General features: G+C 45.0%; 1 protein-coding gene across 2 annotated transcripts in view; it reads right to left on the bottom strand.

Annotated features, from left to right (window-relative positions):
* The window catches only part of CPXM2 (carboxypeptidase X, M14 family member 2), a 135,881-nt gene that overhangs the window by 62,118 nt on the left and 52,858 nt on the right, over window positions 1-20,905 (bottom strand). For both annotated transcript variants that reach the window (XM_027528976.1, XM_027528975.1), the window contains one exon: window positions 18,908-19,047. In XM_027528976.1, coding sequence (XP_027384777.1) covers window positions 18,908-19,047 — 140 coding nt within the window. The remainder of the gene's footprint in view (window positions 1-18,907; window positions 19,048-20,905) is intronic.

The raw sequence follows: 20,905 nt of genomic DNA, 5'->3' as shown, positions 1-20,905 counted from the left end.
GGGATTCTCCAGGCAAGAACACTTATTGGTTCATAACAGGGTGTTAACAGATAGTGTCTGGAGATATGCTGTATTAGGAACATTATATAAAAGTGTAATCAGCCAGAGAGCCACTGGAGCTATATTACAGAAATTCTTAACTATCAGAGGAAACACAACTCTGTGGATATACACAAGAGACACAAAATGATTCAGCAGGATTGAAACAGAAGTATGGGCACAGAAGTATCAGCCAATGCAAACAGAGAGAGCGCTGAGACAGCAAATGCAAAACCTGGAGGTTGAATTCACTGAGAAAAGGGTATTAAACCAGACAAAGAATGGCAATACATGATTCCAAAAGATACGGCTCGCAATAAGGCATTAAACAGTTATCCACCAGACCACAGCATCAACATTCAGTTCAGTCGTTCAGTCGTGTCCAACTCTTTGCGACCCCATGGACTGCAGCACGCCAGGCTTCCCTGTTCATTACCAACTCCCAGAGCTTACTCAAACTCAGGTTGGTGATGCCATCCAACCATCTCATCCCCTGTCATCCCCTTCTCCTGCCTTTAATCTTTCCCAGCATCAGGGTCTTTTCCAATGAGTCAGTTCTTCACATCAGGTGGCCAAAGTATTGGAGTTTCAGCTTAAGCATCAGTCCTTCCAATGAATATTCAGACTGATTTCCTTTAGGATGGACTGGTTGGATCTCCTTGCAGTCCAAGGGACTCTCAAGAGTCTTCTCCAACACCGCAGTTCAAAACCATCAATTCTTTGGTGCTCAGTTTTCTTTACAGTCCAACGGTCACATCCATACATGACTACTGGAAAAACCATAGCTTTGACTAGATGGACCTTTGATGACAAAGTAATGTCTCTGCTTTTTAATATGCTGCCTAGGTTGGTCATGGCTTTTCTTCCAAGGAGAAAGCATCTTTTAATTTCATGGCTTCAGTTACCATCTGCAGTGATTTTGGAGCCCCCCAAAATAAAGTCTCTCATTGTTTCCACTGTTTCCCCATCTATTTCCCATGAAGTGATGGGACCGGATGCCATGATCTTCGTTTTCTGAATGTTGAGTTTTAAGCCAACTTTTTCACTCTGCTCTTTCACTTTCATCAAGAGGCTCCTTAGTTCTTCACTTTTTGCCATATGGGTGGTGTTATCTGCATATCTGAGGTTATTGATATTTCTCCCAGCAAGCTTGATTCCAGCTTGTGCCTCATCCAGCCCAGCATTTCACATAATGTACTCTGCATATAAGTTAAATAATCAGGGTGACAATATACAGCTTTGATGTACTCCTTTTCGTATTTGGAATCAGTCTATTGTTCCATGTCCAGTTCTAACTGTTGCTTCTTGACCTGAATACAGATTTCTCAGGAGGCAGGTCAGGTGGTCTGGTATTCCCATCTCTTTCAGAATTTGCCACAGTTTGTTGTGATCCAAACAGTCAAAGGCTTTGGCATAGTCAATAAAGCATAAGTAGATGTTTTTATGGAACACTCTTGCTTTGTTGATGATCCAATGGATGTTGGCAATTTGATCTCTGGTTCCTCTGTCTTTTCTAAATCCAGCTTTAACATCTGGAAGTTCATGGTTCACTTACTGTTGAAGCCTGGCTTGGAGAATTTTGAGCATTACTTTACTAGCGTGTGAGATGAGTACAACTGTGCATCAACATTAATGAAACAAATTACTGGAGATACAAGGAGAAAGAGCAGGTGTCGCTAGGCCATGATGGATCATTAATAAGAAGGAGACTAAATACTATAATCAACAATGTAAATCTATTATACATAAAGTTCTGTAGTCTGGAAACAAAAATAGTCTTTCTAATCAAATATTCATGGAGCTTTAAGAGAAAAATTGTCTCCAGTTTAAGTCTCAAAAGAAACTTTCAAAACATCATGAAATTAGAAAGTAGAGATGACATTCATATACAATGAGAAATGTATAAAATTTAAAATCTCAAATCCTCTTTTCTCAGGGAAGTTAAATCAGTCTCCTGAACGATCATTGATGAAAGAGAAAATCAAAATTGAAACCGCAGAATCTAGAAATCAGTGATAAAACCATTTTATATCAGAACCCACAAGATAAAGCAGAAACACTACTCAGCACAAGGTTCTCAACCTTATAAACATATCACTAAGTAAGAAAGAAAAATAAACTAAGAGTTCAACTCAGGAAGTTAACAATAAAATAAATTCTTACATAGGGAAAAAATCGATCTAAAAAAATAAGGAATTCAAAAACAGAAAAATAGCAGAACTAATAAATAATTACAAGGAATGCTTGCTCGTTAAAAAAGGGAAAAGAAATAATAGGCAAACTATTGAGTAAGAAAAAGAAGAAATTCACAAATACTTTAAAATACTGAGAAAATAATAATCAAACAGAAAAAAATGTTTAAAAACCCTTAAGACAATCCTGGGATTTGCTGAATCAAACACAAATATATTTGAAAACACAAATTTTCTAGGACAAAAGAATTTATCAAAACTAATGGAAGAGACAAAATCTGAACAGCCTGGGTGCTACAACAAAAAGAGGGCCAGTCATCAAAGAGCTCCCTACCAGCTCCCTCGAGACCTCATGTCTGGATGTACTCAAAGCATAGAAAAGAAAAGAAATATTCCCTCATTTGGAAGACTTGATACAAAAAGCAATAAATATTGTTCACAGAAAGGAAACTGTAGCCTAATGTCACATCTGAATATTGATGCAAAAACCCTAAATAAAATATTAGCAAACAATGCCATTCACAACTGCTCATGAAATTCTTATTATTAAGTGCAAATTAATAAAACCTGTATAGAACTTGTATGCTAAAAATTATAAAGTGCTGATAAAAGAGACCAAAATAAGATCTAAATAAATTGGAAAACATTGTATTTGTGGAATGGAAGACTCAACATGGTAAAGTTGTCAATTCTCCCCAAGCTGATACTCAACATGGTAAAGTTGTCAATTCTCCCCAAGCTGATACACAAGCTGATTTCTATCAAATCTCAGTAAGATTCTTCTACAGATATAAACAAGATGGTTCTAACATTAATGTAGGAAGGCAAAGAAACTAGAATAGCTAAGACAAGTTTAAAAAAGAATAAAGTGGTTCCAAACAAGAAAAGGAGTACGTCAAGGCTTTATATTATCACCCTGCTTATTTAACTTATATGCAGAGTACATTATGTGAAATGCTGGGCTGGATGAAGCACAAGCTGGAATTAAGATTGCCGGGAGAAATATCAATAACCTCAGATATGCAGATGACACCACCCTTATGGCAGAAAGTGAAGAAGAACTAAAGAGCCTCTTGATGAAAGTGAAAGTGGAGAGTGAAAAAGTTGGCTTAAAACTCAACATTCAGAAAACTAAGATCATGGCATTCGGTCCTGTCACTTCATGGCAAACAGATGGGGAAATAGTGGAAACAGTGGCTGACTTTATTTTTGGGGGCTCCAAAATCACTGCAGATGGTGACTGCAGCCATGAAATTAAAAGATGCTTACTCCTTGGAAGGAAAGTTATGACCAACCTAGACAGCATATTGAAAAGCAGAGACATTACTCTGTCAACAAATGTCTGTCTAGTCAAGGCTATGGTTTTTCCAGTAGTCATGTATGGATTTAAGATTTGGACTATAAAGAAAGCTGAGTGCTGAAAAATTTATGGTTTTGAACTGTGATGTTGGAGAAGACTCTTGAGAGTCCCTTGGAGTGCAAGGAGATCCAACCAGTCCATCCTAAAGGAGATCAGTCCTGGGTGTTCATTGGAAGGACTGATGTTGAAGCTGAAACTCCAGTACTTTGGCCACCTGATGTGAAGAGCTGACTCATTTCAAAAGACCCTGATGCTGGGAAAGATTGAAGGCAGGAGAAGGGGATGACAGAGGATGAGATGGTTGGATGGAATCACCGACTCAATAGACATGCTGCTAAGTCTGCTGCTAAGTCACTTCAGTCGTGTCCGACTCTGTGCGACCCCATAGATGGCAGCCCATCAGGCTCCTCCGTCCCTGGGATTCTCCAGGCAAGAACACTGGAGTGGGTTGCCATCTCCTTCTCCAGTGCATGAAAGTGAAAAGTTAAAGTGAAGTCACTCAGTCATGTCTGACTCTTCGTGACCCCATGGGCTTCAGCCTACCAGGCTCCTCCATCCATGGGATTTTCCAAGCAAGAGTACTGGAGAGTGGTGCCATCGCCTTCTCCATGAGACTGGGTAAACTCCGGGAGTTGGTGATGAACAGGGAGGCGTGGTGTGTTGCGGTTCCTGGGGTCGCAAAGAGTCAGACACAATTGAGTGACTGAACTAAACTGAACTGAAAGTGGGAAAAATCCATTTACCCTATTTCAAGATAGTATATAGGTATAGTAACCAAGACTGTACTAATTATTAGTAGAGGGACAGACACATTGATCTATGCAAGTCATGTCCAACTCTTTGCAAACCTATGGACTGTAGCTTTCCAGGCTCCTCTGTCCATGAGAGAGAACCCAGACATAAATCCATACACATATGACTGACCAATCTTTAGCAAAGTTGCAAAAGCAGTTCCATGGTGGAAGGACAGTCTTTTCAACAAATGACACTGGAACTATTAATATGTATCTATAGACAATCATATATCATTAGTTTGCAACATGTATCATTAAACTTCACTAAACCTAACACTTTATATAAAAATTAATTCAAAATGAATCACATATCTCAATGTAAAACACAAAACTACAAAACTTGAGAAGTTAATAAAGGAGAAAATCTTTGGGATCTAGAGTTTAGTAAAGTGTTCTTATACATGACACCAAAAGCACAATCCATAAAGGAAAAAAAAGCAGTCAACTGGACTTGATTGAAATTACAAGCTTTTTCTCTGAGAAACCAGTGTGAAAGCTAGTATTTAGAAGATAAAAGAGAAGCTGCAGACTGGAAGAAAATATTTGCAAACCACATTCTCTGACAAAAGACACATCTAGAATATGAAGAACTCTCAACACGTTAGAGTAAAAACGCAAACAAGGCAATTAGAACATAGACAAACGATATGAAGAGACTTTTCACTAAAGAAGACATAGAGACGGCAGATATGTACACGAAAAGATGTTCCCCACCATCAGCTATTAGACAAATGCAAATAAAGACCATGAGGAGATGTCACCACGCACCTATGAGAACAGCTAAAATAATGAAAGAATGACAAGACCAAATACTAGAGAGGATTCAGAGAACCTGGATCATATACATTGTTTGGAAAATAACACAGCATTTTTTTACAAAACTAACTGTGCAATTGACATAGAGAACTACTAGGAGGAAAACAGTTTTTAAAAAACACAGAGCACCACAGAGTTAGAAAGGGATATGTGAACACAAGGAAAAAGCTATTTAAGAGGAAGACACTCTGATCTTGAGGATGCCAGTTAGAAGGGAGCGCAATTTTAGTTAAGGCATTCCCCTCTAAGACATCACCCAAAATTCTTTTTGGAGATAATCTGGGCTTATTGCAAAATTCATATGAAAAAAGAACATGGCAAGAATAGCCAGGAATATTCTGAAAAGATTAATAAGGAGGAGGAACTAGATCTGGGGAATAGTAAGAGGACATGCTGTAGTAACGATACAGCATTGTGGTACTGGTACATAGAGACAGCAAAGAGACAGAATAAAAAGTCCTGAAGCAAACCCCATAGACGACAAGAATTTAGAATATCATGTGGGGGCACTTTAGGGGATGTCTTAGTCCCTTGAGGCCGCTGTAACAAAGCACCATAATCTCAGGAGTAATGAACAACGGAGTTTATTTTTCACAGTGTGAAAGTCCGAGACCAGGGTGCCAGCACTGTCTGGTGAGGGCCCTCTTCTGGGTCACAGACTATGCTGTGTCCTCATGTGACCGAAGGAGCTGGGGACCTCTGCGAGGTCTCTTATGAGAGCGCTAATCCCAACCATGAGGGCTCTGCTCACATGATATAATCACCTACCAAATGTTCCACCTATAAATACCATCACATCAGGCATGAGAATTTAAATTTTGGGAGGACACAAATATTCAGATCACAGCAGTTCGAGATAATATGGAAAATAATGTTGGGACATGTTAATGGCCATCTGAAGGTACGAAGAGCCTGATCTATTACGTATAACCTACATTAAAGTCCATTCTGCACAATTTAAAATGTCAATGTAAAATTTGCAGTCCAAAAATACTAGAAGAAAATACGGGGAGGAATTACTTATATTGTATTGTCAGCAGAGACAAGGTCTTTCTAAGCATGACATCAATCTTAAGAGAATGATTACAGTAACCATATAACAATTCAAAATTTTGGTACATGAGAAGGTCCTCTAAGCAAAATGATAAAAAAGAGAATAATCAGGAAAAGCATGAGTAGCTCAAATCACAGTCGAAGGACTAATATCAAGAGGATGTAAGGTAAGATCTGACGGTGCGCACTGGGGGTCTATCACACCAGAGTTTCAGGGCAATTGCTCTTACTAGTCAGATTGTATTCAGTGGAATAACTGATGCTGAAGTTGAAGCTCCTGATACTTTGACCACCTGATGAGAAGAGCTGACTCATTAGAAAAGACCCTGTTGCTGGTAAAGACTGAAGGCAGGAGAAGGGGATGACAGAGGATGAGATGGTTGGATGGCATCACTGACTCAATGGACATGAGTTTGAGCAAGCTCTAGGAGATGCTGAAGGACAGGGAAACCCTGTGTGCTGCAGTCCAGGGGGTCGCAAAGAGACATGACTGAGCGACTGAACAAACAAAAAACCAGATTCTTCTCTCCCTCCACCTCACAAGAGATAGAATCTCCCCAAACCTTGAAAACAATCATCAAGAGCTTCAGCACACACCATCTGATTAGGTAAATGAGCATCCATCAACTCATTCACTCTGCTGAGAATAGCACTGGGTGCTGTCCACTTTCTCATACAAGGGAAAGTGACAGTGTTAGTCGCTCAGTCGTGTCCAACTCTTTACTACCCCATGGACTGTAGCCCGCCAGGCTCCTCAGTCCATGGGATTCTCCAGGCAAGAACACTGGAGTGCGTTGCCATGCCCTTCTAAAGGGGATCTTCCTGACCCAGAGATTGAACCCAGGTCTCCTGTATTGCAGGCAGATTCTTTACCGTCTGAGCTAGGGAAGGCCAAATCCCAGGTAGGGAAAACACGGTTAAATCCCTTTTCTCTCCTAGTTTTTATGCCAATTTTCTGTTGGAAGCCGGCAGCTTCCTCTTCCTGTCCATCACCTCCTTGACAGAACTTAGCAGCCTCCAATCCTGGCTGTGGCCCAGCTGTAACTCCGGGCAAGACCACTACTCCCCACAGGTCTAACCTTGCCTTTGTGACTTCCAGAAACAATGTGGGAGGAAAAGGGTTATCTGGGGGTCTACAGCAAGCGTGGGCACACCCAACACTCAAGAATGTGAGTGATACTGACTCTCATTTCTCTTTCTCTCTCTCCTCCTCTGTCTGCTGGAACCACAGTCACACAATTAAATGGTTCTGCCACATTCTCAGGGCAGACAAATGTTAGACGCTGAGAAACCAGCCCATTGATTTATTAGATTTTTTCACTTCAGACTGGTTACCACGGCTATTTGAGAATCCAGACCATTGGAGGAAATGTTATAAACTTAGAAATATTATCTATTTTCCATTACCTCCAGTAAAAATTGTCTACCAGGAAAAGGGGGGAAACGCCACTTTGGGGGCCACGTCCAGTAAATCTGGGTGAAGAGGGAGGTGGTTCCTAGGTAAGCCCCACTGCAGAGAACTAAAAAAAAGAAAAAAAGAAAGGTATTTAAATTCCCCCAAATTTGAAAGAGACGCTTGAAAGATCGAGAAGGGAACCAAAGGAACAGCTCACAGGAAACCTAAAGAACGCAGAGGGGAGGACTGGCCCCAGTTCTGCTGTGATATCATGAGTGGAGCATGACGGCATGACGCTGCCTGGCAGGCACGGTCCACAGCTAGAGGTCTCCACCACGGCCTCACACCAGAGACAGCATGGGGCAGGGGGCAGCCAGGGCATGGGAGGGATCTCGTGGTCTGTGGCTACTTCTGCCCCAGTGGATCTATTAGTTTTCTAGGACCACTGTCAATTTTCTGCCAACTCGGTGGTTTACACACCACAGATTTATCAGCTTATGGTTCTGGAGGTCAGAAGTCCTGCAACAGCGGTGTTCAGCAGGGCTGCGTTTCTTCTGGAAACTCTAGGAGAGAATGTTTCCCCACCTTTCCCAGCTTCCAGAGGCGCCCACGCTCCCTGCTTGTGGCCCCTTCCTCCGTCTTCCCAGCAAGCAACAGGGGGTCCTGCTCACTCACGCAGCCAGCTCTCTGGTTCTCTCTTCCCCTCATTGCTCCACTTTTAAGGACCCTTAAGTGTCAGCTTCCCTCATAGCTCAGTTGGTAAAGAACCAACCTGCAATTTGCAAGAGACCCCAGTTTGATTCCTGGGTTGGGAAGATCTGCTAGAGAAGAGATAGGCTACCCACTCCAGTATTCTTGGGCTTCCCTGGTGGCTCAGCTTGTAAAAAAACTGCCCGCAATGCGGGAGACCTGGGTTTGATCCCTGAGTTGGGAAGATCCCCTGGAGAAGGGAAAGGCTACCCATTCCAGCATTCTGGCCTGGAGAATTCCATGGGCTGTATAGTCCATAGGGTCTAAAAGAGTTGGACAGGACTGAGCAACTTTCACTTTCATTTTCATGAACACATTGGGCCCACCCAGATAGTCCAGGGTCATCTCTCTATTTAAAGATCTGCTAATTAGTTACCGTGATTCCATCTGCAACCTTGAGTCCCATTTGCTATAAAAACCTAACATAGTCAAGGTTTTGGGGACTCGGTTTTCAACATGGAGGAAGAAGAGATCCCTTCCTCTTTAAAATAAAATAATTTAATCATATTTTATGACTGTGTGTATGTGTTAGTTGCTCAGTCATGTCCAAATCTTTGCGACCATCCATGGATTGTAGCCCGCCAGGCTCCTCTGTCCACGGGATTCTCCAGGCAAGAATAGTGGAGTGGGTGCCATGCCCTCCTCCAGGGGATCTTCCTGACCCAGAGGTCGACCCGCTTCTCCCACATTGCAGGCAGAGACGCTTTACCATCTGAGCCACCAACTGTATTGATATAAAGATGAATGTATTAACATTACATATTAAAACATTTTCTTTGACCTGAAAGTTCATTTACTTTCTCCAGATTATTGAAGAATTTCAACCCTTTGCTGAGTCCCTAAGGGTCACAAGGTCCCAGGCATGGTGCCTGCTGTGTCTGACAGCCAGGTCAGCCTTAGGGGCAGCCATTCAATGTCCCTTGATACAGTGCTCAGAGGAAGTACACCCGAGCCACTCACGGGGCTTGAGGCCTGATGAAAAGTGTGATAGCGGAGGAAGGAGGCAGCAGAAGGGACAAGCATTACCACAAGCTCTCCAAGCCTCAGTTTACTCATCCACAAAATGGGGACAAGAAAGGGACCTTGTTCCAGGCATAGTCACTGAGACACCACGTGAGGTAACACAAACTCAGCTGCCCCAGGCTAGTTGCTTCATTTAAAGGAATTTCCTGCTGACCAAAAGTGTCCAAAAAAATACAGATGAGTCACAAGAAGAATTCCACAAAGTGTCAGACTCTCCTCAGCTGCAATAGGATTGGTTTGGATCCGTAGTCTTTCCTGGTGCCCTTGGGGGCACCGGGTCTCTGGAGGTTCAACCCTGGATGGTTGAGGGGCTGGGGGCTTGGAGACGGGGAGGGGTGCGATGAGGCCGCTTCATAAATTACAGTAGCCATGGTTCCTTGAGCATCTGCTGGGTCCAGAATGTGCCAGGACTTTCCATCTGTGTCTCGCTGAAGACTCAAAATAAGCTCTTCTCACCGACCAGGAAACTTGAGGCTTGGAAGGCTAAGAAGACCACCAGGAACACCCGTACCCATTCAGGTTCCCCGCCCCCCTCCATTAACGTCTCTAAGACCACACAGAGGGAGCAAGGGCCATCGTGGAGAGGAGAGACAGCAAAGGCCTGACTAGAGAGGAGAAAGAGGGATGGGGGGCTGGGGTGGAGGGGAGCGTGTGAGCAGGACCCCCCACCAGAGAAGGGAAGGGATCCTAAGACACTTGTCAGGCACTCACCATGTGCCAAGGATGGTCTTTACAGCCTGATACACATTGAAGTGAAGTGAAAGTCGCTCAGTTGTGTCCGACTCTTTGCAACCCCATGGACTATACAGTCCATGGACTTCTCCAGGCCAGAATACTGGAGTGGGTAGCCATTCCCTTCTCCAGGGGATCCTTCCAACCCAGGGATCGAACCCAGTTCTCCTGCATTGCAGGTGGATTCTTTACCAGCTGAGCCACCTGGGAAGCCAGAGAATACTGGAGTGGGTAGCCTATCTGTTTCTCCAGCAGATCAGCCCGACCCAGGAATGCAACCAGGGTCTCCTGCATTGTAGGTTTATTCTTTATGAACTGAACTATGAGGGAAGCCCACATTAACTCATTTAATCCCCACAGCGATCCTATGTGCCAGGCACTATTATCATTTCCATTTTACAGATAAAGAAACTGAAGCACAGAAAGGCTCAGAAACACACTCAAGGCCATGCAGTTGGGAGCCTGGAATCCCAGTCTCACTGGAGAATCTGCACTTTTATCTGCTCGACTACACCAGGTGGCCACGGAGACAGGGACACCAAAGGAATACGACAGCTGCGTCCCCACAGGGTGTGGCTTATTTTCTCCTGGCAGTCTGTTCATTAAAGAGCCCCCCTGTGGTGGGCAGACCCAGGCTTGGGATCAGAGTTGCTGGCCAGCCTCAGAAGAGGAGAGAATCAGGACAAACTGCTCTGAATGATGGAATGAGGCAGCGCATGGCAGGGTGTACCTTCGGGCAGGGGGGACAGCAGGGGCAAAGGCCCTGAGGTAGGAGCATGCTGGCTTATCTGCAGAACAAAGACAAGGCTCCTGGGCTAGAAATGAAGGAGCAAAGGGAAGGAGGTCAAACGGGCAATGGGAGTCAGTCTGCACAGGCCCTGTAGGTGCAGGCCTGTGAGAGCATTATGTGAGCCCAGCTGGGGAGGGTGCTCACTCAAGGGGACCCTGGCCACCAGGAAGAGAGGAGAAAAAAGGTGAGTGCTCCCAGAAACCTCCTAGAGGGATTCCCGGGGAGTGACAGCCAGGGGACAAGAACCCTGGAATAAACCATGGTGGAAGCTTCATCTCCAGTGCTGTTTCCTTTTCAGAGATTTTACCTTCTGAACAGATTCCTTAGTCACCTGGCACCCAGGAAACCAAGTATGAGCCATTGAGCCACAAGAGAGAGCTTTACTCGGTTCGAAATAACGCTCCCTGCATTGCGGGAACAAAACACAAGTGGAGATACGATGGCATGCCTGGCCTTCTACTTGAACTTGGAGATGTTGTCATCGAAACCCCTCCATTTTAGCCAAACTCAGCAGTTCAGAAACGGATGGTTTTCAAAGAGGTTAGAGAGGAGTTTGGAAACTTCTGTCTCCCAGCCCCCACAGGCGCCAACATTTCATTTTGCCAGTGAGGGAGGAGACACAAAGGGACACGTCCTGAAAACATGCACAGGCTCTCTCCCGAGAAGACGTGCCGTGTGCCGTGCTAAGTTGTGTCCAACCCTCCGCGAAAAGATGAGCACGTGATTCACAAAGCACAGCGGTGGCCCCATGAGCCCTGCCTCCAGGGGCTCCGCGCTCCCCGCCCAGCCCGGCGCCCCTTCCCTCTGCACCCTGGCGCGCTGCTGCAGGGCTGCGGCCCGACTGCCAAGGCTCAGTCCTCCGGGAGTGGAAAACCAGATGAAGTTGAAGAGACAGGGAGGGGCCGGGTGAATACTTCTCACTGTGGAAACCAGAGGTCCAGCCCCTGGGCAGAGCCCCAGGCCAAGCCAGCTCTTGGGAAGGCTCCATCTCTCTCCCTGGTCTCTGGATGAACGTCCTCCAGCGGCCTCTACACAGGCCTCTGTCCCTCCTCACCTTCATTTTCCTTCCCACACAGACCCCGCTGCCTCCTCAGCTGCCTCTTCATCCCCCCTCCTGATCTAGGGTCCAGCGCGTCTTGGAGATTCTCCCAACACGAACAGCCCTAAGCAGCCAAGCCTGCGACCTCAAGATTCCCAAATGTCTGCCCCTCTCCAGCCCCACTCCCTGACCCCAGTCATCACCTCGACTGCCCCCGTGGAGTCCCCAGATGGTCAGTGTCCTCCCCTTCCAAGTTTCTGTCTTTTCTGAAACCTCATCTCCCCCAGGGGCTCTGTGAACTTGATCTTAACTTCCAGGGAATCAGCCCTCTGGCTTGGACTCCTTCCTGACCAGCCCTGGATCTCAGCCTCACAACCCTTCACTCCTAACGCGCTTCGTCCTCCCGGGTCCTGCGACGGCCTAGCCCCAGGGTATCAGTTGCACTGCCACCAACTCCACCACCCTCAAGTGGAGAAAGCATCAGTGGTACCTAATGCATACGTGTGGGCTCCCCTAATGGCTCAGACGGTAAAGACTCTGTCTGCCATGCAGGAGACCCAGGTTTGATCCCTGGGAAGATCTCCTGGAGAGGGAATGGCTACCCACTCCAGTATTCTTGTCTGGAGAATTCCATGGACAGAGGAGCCTGGCGGGCTACAACTGAGTGACTAACACTGGGGAAATGCATGAATGCGTGCATGCTCAGTCTTGTCCGACTCTTTGCAACCCTATGGGCTGTAGCCCACCAGGCTCCTCTGTCCATGGGATTTCCCAGGCAAGAATATTGGAATGGGTTGCCATTCTCTTCTCCAGGGGATCTTCCTGACCCAGGGATCGAACTCACATCTCCTGAGTTTCCTGCATGTGCAGGCAGACTCTTTACCACTGAGCCCATTACAATTCCCTGAGCTTGGGAGGCCAGCCAAGCCCTTTCTCTAATGGGACAGCGAAGCTCCCTGTCCTTACATCTCCAGTCCCTGAATCTGTCTCACTCACTGTCTGCAGAGGACCCGCCTCCTACTTCATCAAGAATAGAAAACCCTCCAGTGTGAAGGCTCTGAACCCACTTCAGCACTTACTTCCCGACTCCCCAGCTCTGTACTCGGGACAGGTGGACTCCCTCCTTCCAGCTGAGCCTCTGCACCCCCATCAGCCCCACTGCTCACCACCACCCTCACCCCTCGGGGACCCGCTCCATCGGCCACCTGTCCTTCCCAGGACCATGGTGTGTCCAGGAAAAGAGCAGGCAACAGGCCTTTCCTTGACCTTGTCTTCGTCTGGCTTGGGTACCCCATCTGCTCATTTTCTCCACCCTCAGAATTCTCGAAGGGGACGCTCACATTCAGAATATCAGCCAAAATTCTGCACCAACAGACTGAAAGCCAGCTTCTTCGGGCTGCGGCTGTCTTTCCTACCATCTCTGGGTTCTCAGCCATAAGCCATTCATCCTACTTAATTAGTGGAACTGCTTTTAAAAAATTCAGCCAACCAGACAAACCTTCCCCAGCCCTCACCTTACAAATCCATCAATCAAATGGCTGCTTCTCTTTAAGGACACATTTACAGACTCTCAAGAGAGGATGAGAATTGTCCTGTTTATGAAATAAGTAAAGTCTAAACCATTTGGTTGTTTTAAATTGCCTGTATTTCGCCCAAGTCATTAGACGCATCTATTCACCTCAGGCAGAATAATTAACTTTTCAGTCACCATATTGGTTATAACTGCGACATTCACACATCTAATATACTTTCTGAAATCAGCAAAACAAAAATTGGCTTTTTATAGCATACTAACATTCCACTAAACTGCAATGCAATGGGAAAGAATCATTTATATTGGTGAAAAATGTAAGTTATTCAGTATCATGGAAACAATTATGTTTTATTACTTTCAAATAGCATGAATTATTTGAAAATTATCAAAACTAGAATCATATAGTTTTTCACCAACTTGGTTATGAGCTAGTCCCAGATCATGGCTAAGCATCACCATCCCCTGCGTTGCCCTTCACATCTGAATCACAGGTCTGAGAACAGCGCCCCTCTTCCCATCCTACCAGCCTGGACTATGCCAATTCCAGTGGATCTGTCAACATATCAGGTTCTTCCAGGCTGAGAGCTCCCTGCAGGCAGGCCACTTCTTGTACAGAGTGTTCAGATCAGAGTGCTCAATAAAGAGATGAGTGAAATCACAAACACATAAAGAGGAGGTCAGGAACAAATAAGATGATGGATGACCATTTTAAAATACCAACCACAAAAGTTTTATGAATGAAAAATATTACAGAGTTCTGATATTAATACTCCAAGTTCCAGGAGTTGGTGATGGACAGGGATGCCTGGCGTGCTACAGTCCCTGGGGTCACAAAGAGTCGGACACGACTGAGCAACTGAACTGAACTGATTAATACTCCAAAGTGCTTGTGCATTCTAACAATCAGATAGGCGCTATTTACAAATAACAACATCCGTTTGGCCAACCTGAAGGAGCCATCACCCCATTCTCCTTCCATTTCTAAAACATCACCAACCAAATGCAACACTCTGAATTAGTGGACGTTCTTCCTGTTTAACTGGAAGAAATCAGACTCTAACTCCAACTCTGCCATTGCTTGTTTTGGTCTGGATCCACATCCGCCTGTTACCCGGCTGGAGTCAGGAAGAAGCAATCGGCGCTTGGAGGAGCTGGCAGGATTGTAACCTACAGAGAAGCTCCCTGTGTAGCATGCTTGTTACACAGCGATCCTCGGATGGATACATCCTCCAAGGATGCGCCTGTGAGAGGGCGAAGGCAGGGCCCGGCAGGCAACGCTCCCCCGTGCCAGATGCACAGGAAGCAGCTTCACCTCTCTGTATTTTTTCTTTGTTTTTGGTTTACTTATCTGTATTTATTTTTTTCTTTTTGGTTTATTTATTTATTTATAGCTGCCCTGAGTGTCTGTTGCTGCGTCCGGGCTTTCTCTAGCTGCGCCGAGTGGGGGCTGTGCTCCAGGTGAGGCGCGCAGGCTCCTCTCTGCGGTGGTTTACCTCGTTGCAGAGCACCAGCTCTTGGGCGCTCAGGCTTCAGTAGCTGTGGCCATGGGCTTAGCTGCTCCGAGGCACGTGGGATCTTCCGGGACCGGGGACTGAACCCGGATTCCTGCATTGGCAGGCAGATTCTTTACCAGAGGACCACTGGGGAAGTTCTGTCTGTGTTTTCTACATGTTTCCAAAAAAGACTTTATAAGAAGGAAGATCTGTGACTAAAAATAAGCTTGAAAACCACTGTTCTAGATAAACCCAAGGAGGTGCAAAGGGAAGAAAGTCCCATCTATTGAGCACTTATTATGTGCTGGGTAATTTTGAAACATCATTAACATAATTGCATTTAACTTTCACCACATCTTTATGAGCTAGACAGTAGTTAACCCACTTTAAAGAAGAGCATACTGAGGTTCAAAGAAGCAAAATCTCATAACCAGCAAGAGTCAGCTGTGATGTAATCCCAAAGCCACGCTGTTTCCCCTGCTTTCATCTCTAAAAACCCTCATCACCCCTCAACTAGACTTTCCACATCCCCTCCCCTCTCCCCTTACAATTTAAGCCTGCCCTCAGTCATTTTCACTCATAAATTAATTAACGCATCAGTATTCGGTGTGAATGGTTCTTTGCTAATTTGTTACTTCCTTACAGTGTTCATTAAGAATCATTCATTGAGCATCTACCAGATGCCTGGTACTAGGCCAGGTCCCAGAGACACAGACTATCAAAGCATTGCCTATACTGTGTCCATAGACTAGTAGGGAGAAATACGGAAACCAATAAACAAAAATATTAAAAGTCATATGATGACCACAGGGGAACAGCTCAAGGATAGCCTGGGAGAGGGAAAGAAAGATAACTACTGCCTTCTTTACCATGGGTATTTGCTGGTTTCTGTTTCTGGCAAGTTTTCTGCTCATAATAGAACACAGCTAATGCTTCCAGCATTACTCATGCCTCTGGGAGAAGGGGCTCAGGTACCAAAATGTACTCTTGACCATTTCCTCCTCACTCCTTAGTGCACAGTCCTATTCCAGGAGGTAAGATAAACTGAAACTCATTGGATTTCTTTTCATTGTCCTTGACTTGAAATACATTTAGACATTAAAAGACTGACTCTTAAAAGCAATTCTATCCCTTGCCCTCCCTCTAGATGTTCCTGTCCCGGGCCAAGTCAAAGAAAGATATTGTTCTACTGTAATTTCTTATTCACTCCAAACCCTCTTGTGTTTCCAGCTGAAATAGAATGTGAGCGGCACTCCTACCCAGCTCTTTCTTTCTGAGCCAATAATAAACCAACTACTGCATCTCTAATGATAGTGATTAGACAGCCTAATATCCAAGCATTAAGGTAAAGCCCTTACTCTCATCCCTACGGATCATCTCAAATCAGTCTTTCTTTCTGAGTTTCTATTCTCCCTGAGCAACTTGACTTTGCTTCTTCTAAATTCCTTGCCTTTTAAGAATCTACACAGTGAAAACAGTAGTTATGGTAATAAGCCACTGATTGAGCAAAACACACACCACAGAGCAAACATCAGCACAAATGAACACACACAGAAGTGTTACTGGAAGGTAAAGTGGATAAAATCTGATACGCAAAGTAGCACAAATACATAACCCAACATCATCAAAATGCACAAATTATCCCTGCCCTGGAAATTTATTTGAAGGAAGTAATTCAAAGGAAGAAAAAAAGTATGTAAATGCTCTCCTGAAAATTGATGTGTGATAGCAGAAAATTGAGATGGTGAGTGAGGCAAAGCTGAGTAAATTATAGGCTATTAACAATGATCACTGTGAAATCTGAGTCACAGCATGAAAATGTTATAGATACATTTTAAATTAAAAATAATAATCGCATAGGTAATATGATTACAAACATGTAGAAAAATTCTGTTTGCCTAAGGACACTGGAATCACCAGTAATGTTTCTAGACGTTGTTAGTGGTTACAGTCTTGTCTTTACAATAAAAAAAAGATTCAGACAAAAACAGGATGAGTCATTGCCTGACAACTGTCATCTAATAAGAAAGTCCCGTTTACAGTGACAATGAGAAGCATTTAAATGCCAGGTTCCCTTCTCTTATCCTGGTTTACTTTTGAATGTTGACCTTTCTAGGAGTTAAAATTAATCTAATCAACCAATGATAGATTTTATATGGCTGTCGGTTTATCTGTTGAGTCCTGTCTGACTCTTTGTGATCCTGTCCATGGGATTTTTCAGGCAAGAATACTAGAGTGGGTTGCCATTTCCTCCTCCAGGGGATCTTCCTGACCCAGGGATTGAACTCACGTCTCCTGTGTCTCCTGCATTGCAGATGGATTTTTTACCCGCTGAGCCATCAGGGAAGCCTGGTTGCCAACCAGTAGTCAGTAAAACCGAAAGGGGTCAAGACATGGGATTTGAGTGTGCAGACTGAGCAGGCAGAGGGCGCCAGGGCAGAACGATGCTTGGCTAACTAGGTGCACAGTTTCCCGATGTCTAAGTGTGGGGTGTTTGTGCTCCTGGCTTCTCAGTATAGAGACAGATGCTAGAGGAACTGAAAATTTCTCATTTAAATTCAGAAAACGCCCAGGGTCCTGCAGCCCCTCCTGACTCTCGCCCAGCCCCCAGTCTCCACACGTTTGCTCTGGACACAACTTGAGCCACAGAACAACCTCACAGATACTGTCCTGCCTCTGTCTCTACCAACAGCCCTGGGATGAAGTTGAAGGGTCTAGAATTTTTTTGTTTACTGTAGCAGAATATACATAATACAAAATGCATCACTTTAACCATTTGGAAGTGTGAAATTCTGTGACACCCTCACCACCATCCATCTCCAGAACTTTTCATCACCCTCAACTCAACTCTGTACCCATTAGGTAATAACGCCATTCCCCTCCCCTCCAGACCCTGGCAGCCACTGTTTCCTCTCCTTTCTGTCTCTATGACTTGACCTGCTCTAGGAACCTCAAGGAAGTGGCATCATGCAGTATTTGTCCTTCTGTGTCTGGCTTATTGCCTTGAGCATAATGTCCTCAAAGTTCATGCATATTCTAGTGTGCGTCAGAAGCCCCTTCCTTTTTAAAGCTGAATAATATCCCGTTGTATATATCCACCATGAGACTGGGCTTCCCCAGTGGCTCAGTGGTAAAGAATCTGCCTGTGATGCAGGAGACACAGAAGATGCAGGTTTGATCCCTGGGTTGGGAAGATCCCTGGACGAGGGCATGGCAACCACTCCAGTATTCTTGCTGGGAAAGTCCCACAGACAGAGGAGCTTGGTGGGCCACAAAGAGTCAGACATGACTGAAGTGATCGACCACAGCACAGCACCATGAGACGAAGCATTGTAAGGGACTACAGCCCACCTCTCTGGGGATTACCATTCTTACTGACCCAGCCCTGATCTCAAGCTCCGTTCTGAGCAATGGGATTCCATCTTATTCTCACCGGTTCATCCTTCAATTCTCCTCCTCCTCTAGAAGTTCTTTATTCGGGAACTTGCCTGTGCTTCCTCTTTCTTCCCAGGATCGAGAAGATTCATTCCTTCCACCACAGGACAGTGGGTGGAGGCAGCTACCGGTTGCTCACTGAACATCTGCTCAGCCCACCTGTCAGGGCACCAGTGACTCACCCCACATCCAGGAAGGCAGCTACTTGCCAAAGAGTACCTTTGCCTCTTCAGTCTAACCTGCGGATCCCTCTCTCTGCTCCTGTGCTGGGGAAGATGTTGACCAAAAGATGCAGCTTCCCAAGGTGTCTACAGCAAGGCCAGCCTCCCATCTTCCCTGTAACCTTCTTCCCTTCTATTGCCGGTCACCAGATTCTTCTCTGCGACTTCCCTGACTCTGTCTGAACCCTAGAACTTCAGACCCACGGCCCAGAGCCTAAGCACGGGTCCAGCCACACTTACAGCCAGAGTGAGTTCCTCCCTTGCGTGATGACACCCGTGAACTTGGTCAGTCGTCTGGCGTCCACTTCAATCCACTGGTGGAGGTCATTCCTCCCCGCGCACCATGCCCCATCATAAAAATCATTTTCATTAATGCCCGCCTGAAAAGAAAGAGAGGGGTGTTCTTCAACACTACATATAAAACAGACAACCAACGCGGCCCTACTGTGTAGCACAGGGGACGATGCCCAGTACCTCGCAATAATCTACAAGGGAAAAGAATCTGAAAAGGCTATATCTGAAAAGATGGAGCTGAATCACTTTGCTGTACACCTGAAACTAACACAACATTGTCAATCAATACACTTAAAAAATGGAGAGGGACATGGCAACCCACTCCAGTGTTCTTGCCAGGAGGAATCTCAAGGACAGAAGAGCCTGGCAGGCTACAGTCGTAAACAGATAGACATCGAGTCATAAAGAGTCAGACACGACTGAGTGACTGAACACACACACAGATACTTTTTAAAAAAAAGGGAGGGCATTCTTCAGAAAGACCCAGAATATACTCAAAGAAAATGTAGACAAGTTTTTTTTGTGACATTTCTAGGAAGGTAGGTGGGAGGGATAGAAGAGAATGAGGAAGTAGATAAAGAAAAAAGTCACTGTGCTCTGAACTCTTAATTCCAAATCATAAAGATGAGCTGCTTGTTATTAACAAGTTGGAAATATTTCAATATGATAAGTCCTCCTCTTGCCCAGTGTGAAAAATGAAATTTAATGAGTTCTCCTGTTACTCATTCATCCAATAGACACAGAGCGTCTCCTACGTACCAGCCCACACACGCCAGGTGCTGGGAGCACAAAGGTGAATCGTTCCCTCCTGGAACCTCAAGATCCAGGCAGGAAGAAAGACATGAAAATAGATAAGTGAGAACACAATAGGGCAGGTGTTATTTCAGGAATAGGAACAAACTGCTTTGGGAGTGTTCAAGGACAGCACAGTTAACTTGAGCTGGGGGAGATGATGGACAGAAAGCCCCCAGGCAGAGGAGATATTTGAACCGGATGTTAAAGGTTAGGTTTATCTAGTGAAATTTACTTATTAGCATTTAAGCCATTTGATGGGTCTGAGTATCAGTTGCTTTTGCCACCAGGGATTCTCCTGATCTGAATTTACAATGTGGATGAATTTCTGTTCTAGAATTTTCCCTATGTTATCCCCATTTGAAGAGACAACTCCCTGGTGTTTAAAAAAAAAAGACAAAGGAGTCAGGGGAAACTTCCTAATTTACTAAGACCCTTTCTGCATTAATCTCATTTTCCGATGCCTATTTCACAAGTACATAATCATATGAGAAAAAGTCTGAATGATACTCAAGAGATGAAAATGACAGGCCAGTCCATCTTCCCTACCTCTGAGCACTTTTCAACTCAAATTCTGTCAGCCTTATTTTAATGGCCAACAGTGATGTGGAACTCAGACCCCAGCAATAGCAGAGGAACAGCTTGGCAAGGGGTCCTATTGACAGAACTCATCCAGCACTGCACTGGATAACATAAACCTTGTATCAGGACCAACACAGAGTATGCATTCCCAGTCCACTCCTGGAACAATCCTGAACGAGCTCTGAGAGCAAATGTTGGAACACTAATGTACCATGGTCATCTACTCTCGCCTGGGAAATTCCATGAACAGAGGAGCCTGGCAGGCTATATCCATGGGGTCAAAGAGAGTCAGACACCAGTGAGCAACTGAGCACCAGATGCTCTTTTAAAAGCGCACCCATCTCAAATGAAGGTGAATAAAATGGCTGTTAGTCAACATTCTCCAGAAACCCACGCTCTCAGTTAACCAGCACCTCTGTGTCTGAAGGCACACAGGGTGTCTATAATAAGGACCTAGAGGTGCTGCAAGATTTTGCCTTCCAGAGCCACCAAAGAAAAGCTCAATTTTGCAAGTGTGCATGACTTGTTCTACCTGTGCTTCAGTGAGTTTTGTTAAAGCAATGCCGACTT

This window comes from Bos indicus x Bos taurus, chromosome 26 (assembly GCF_003369695.1).
Source record: "Bos indicus x Bos taurus breed Angus x Brahman F1 hybrid chromosome 26, Bos_hybrid_MaternalHap_v2.0, whole genome shotgun sequence".
NCBI lineage: Eukaryota > Metazoa > Chordata > Mammalia > Artiodactyla > Bovidae > Bos > Bos indicus x Bos taurus.
This window is presented reverse-complemented; position numbering and strand designations above follow the sequence as displayed.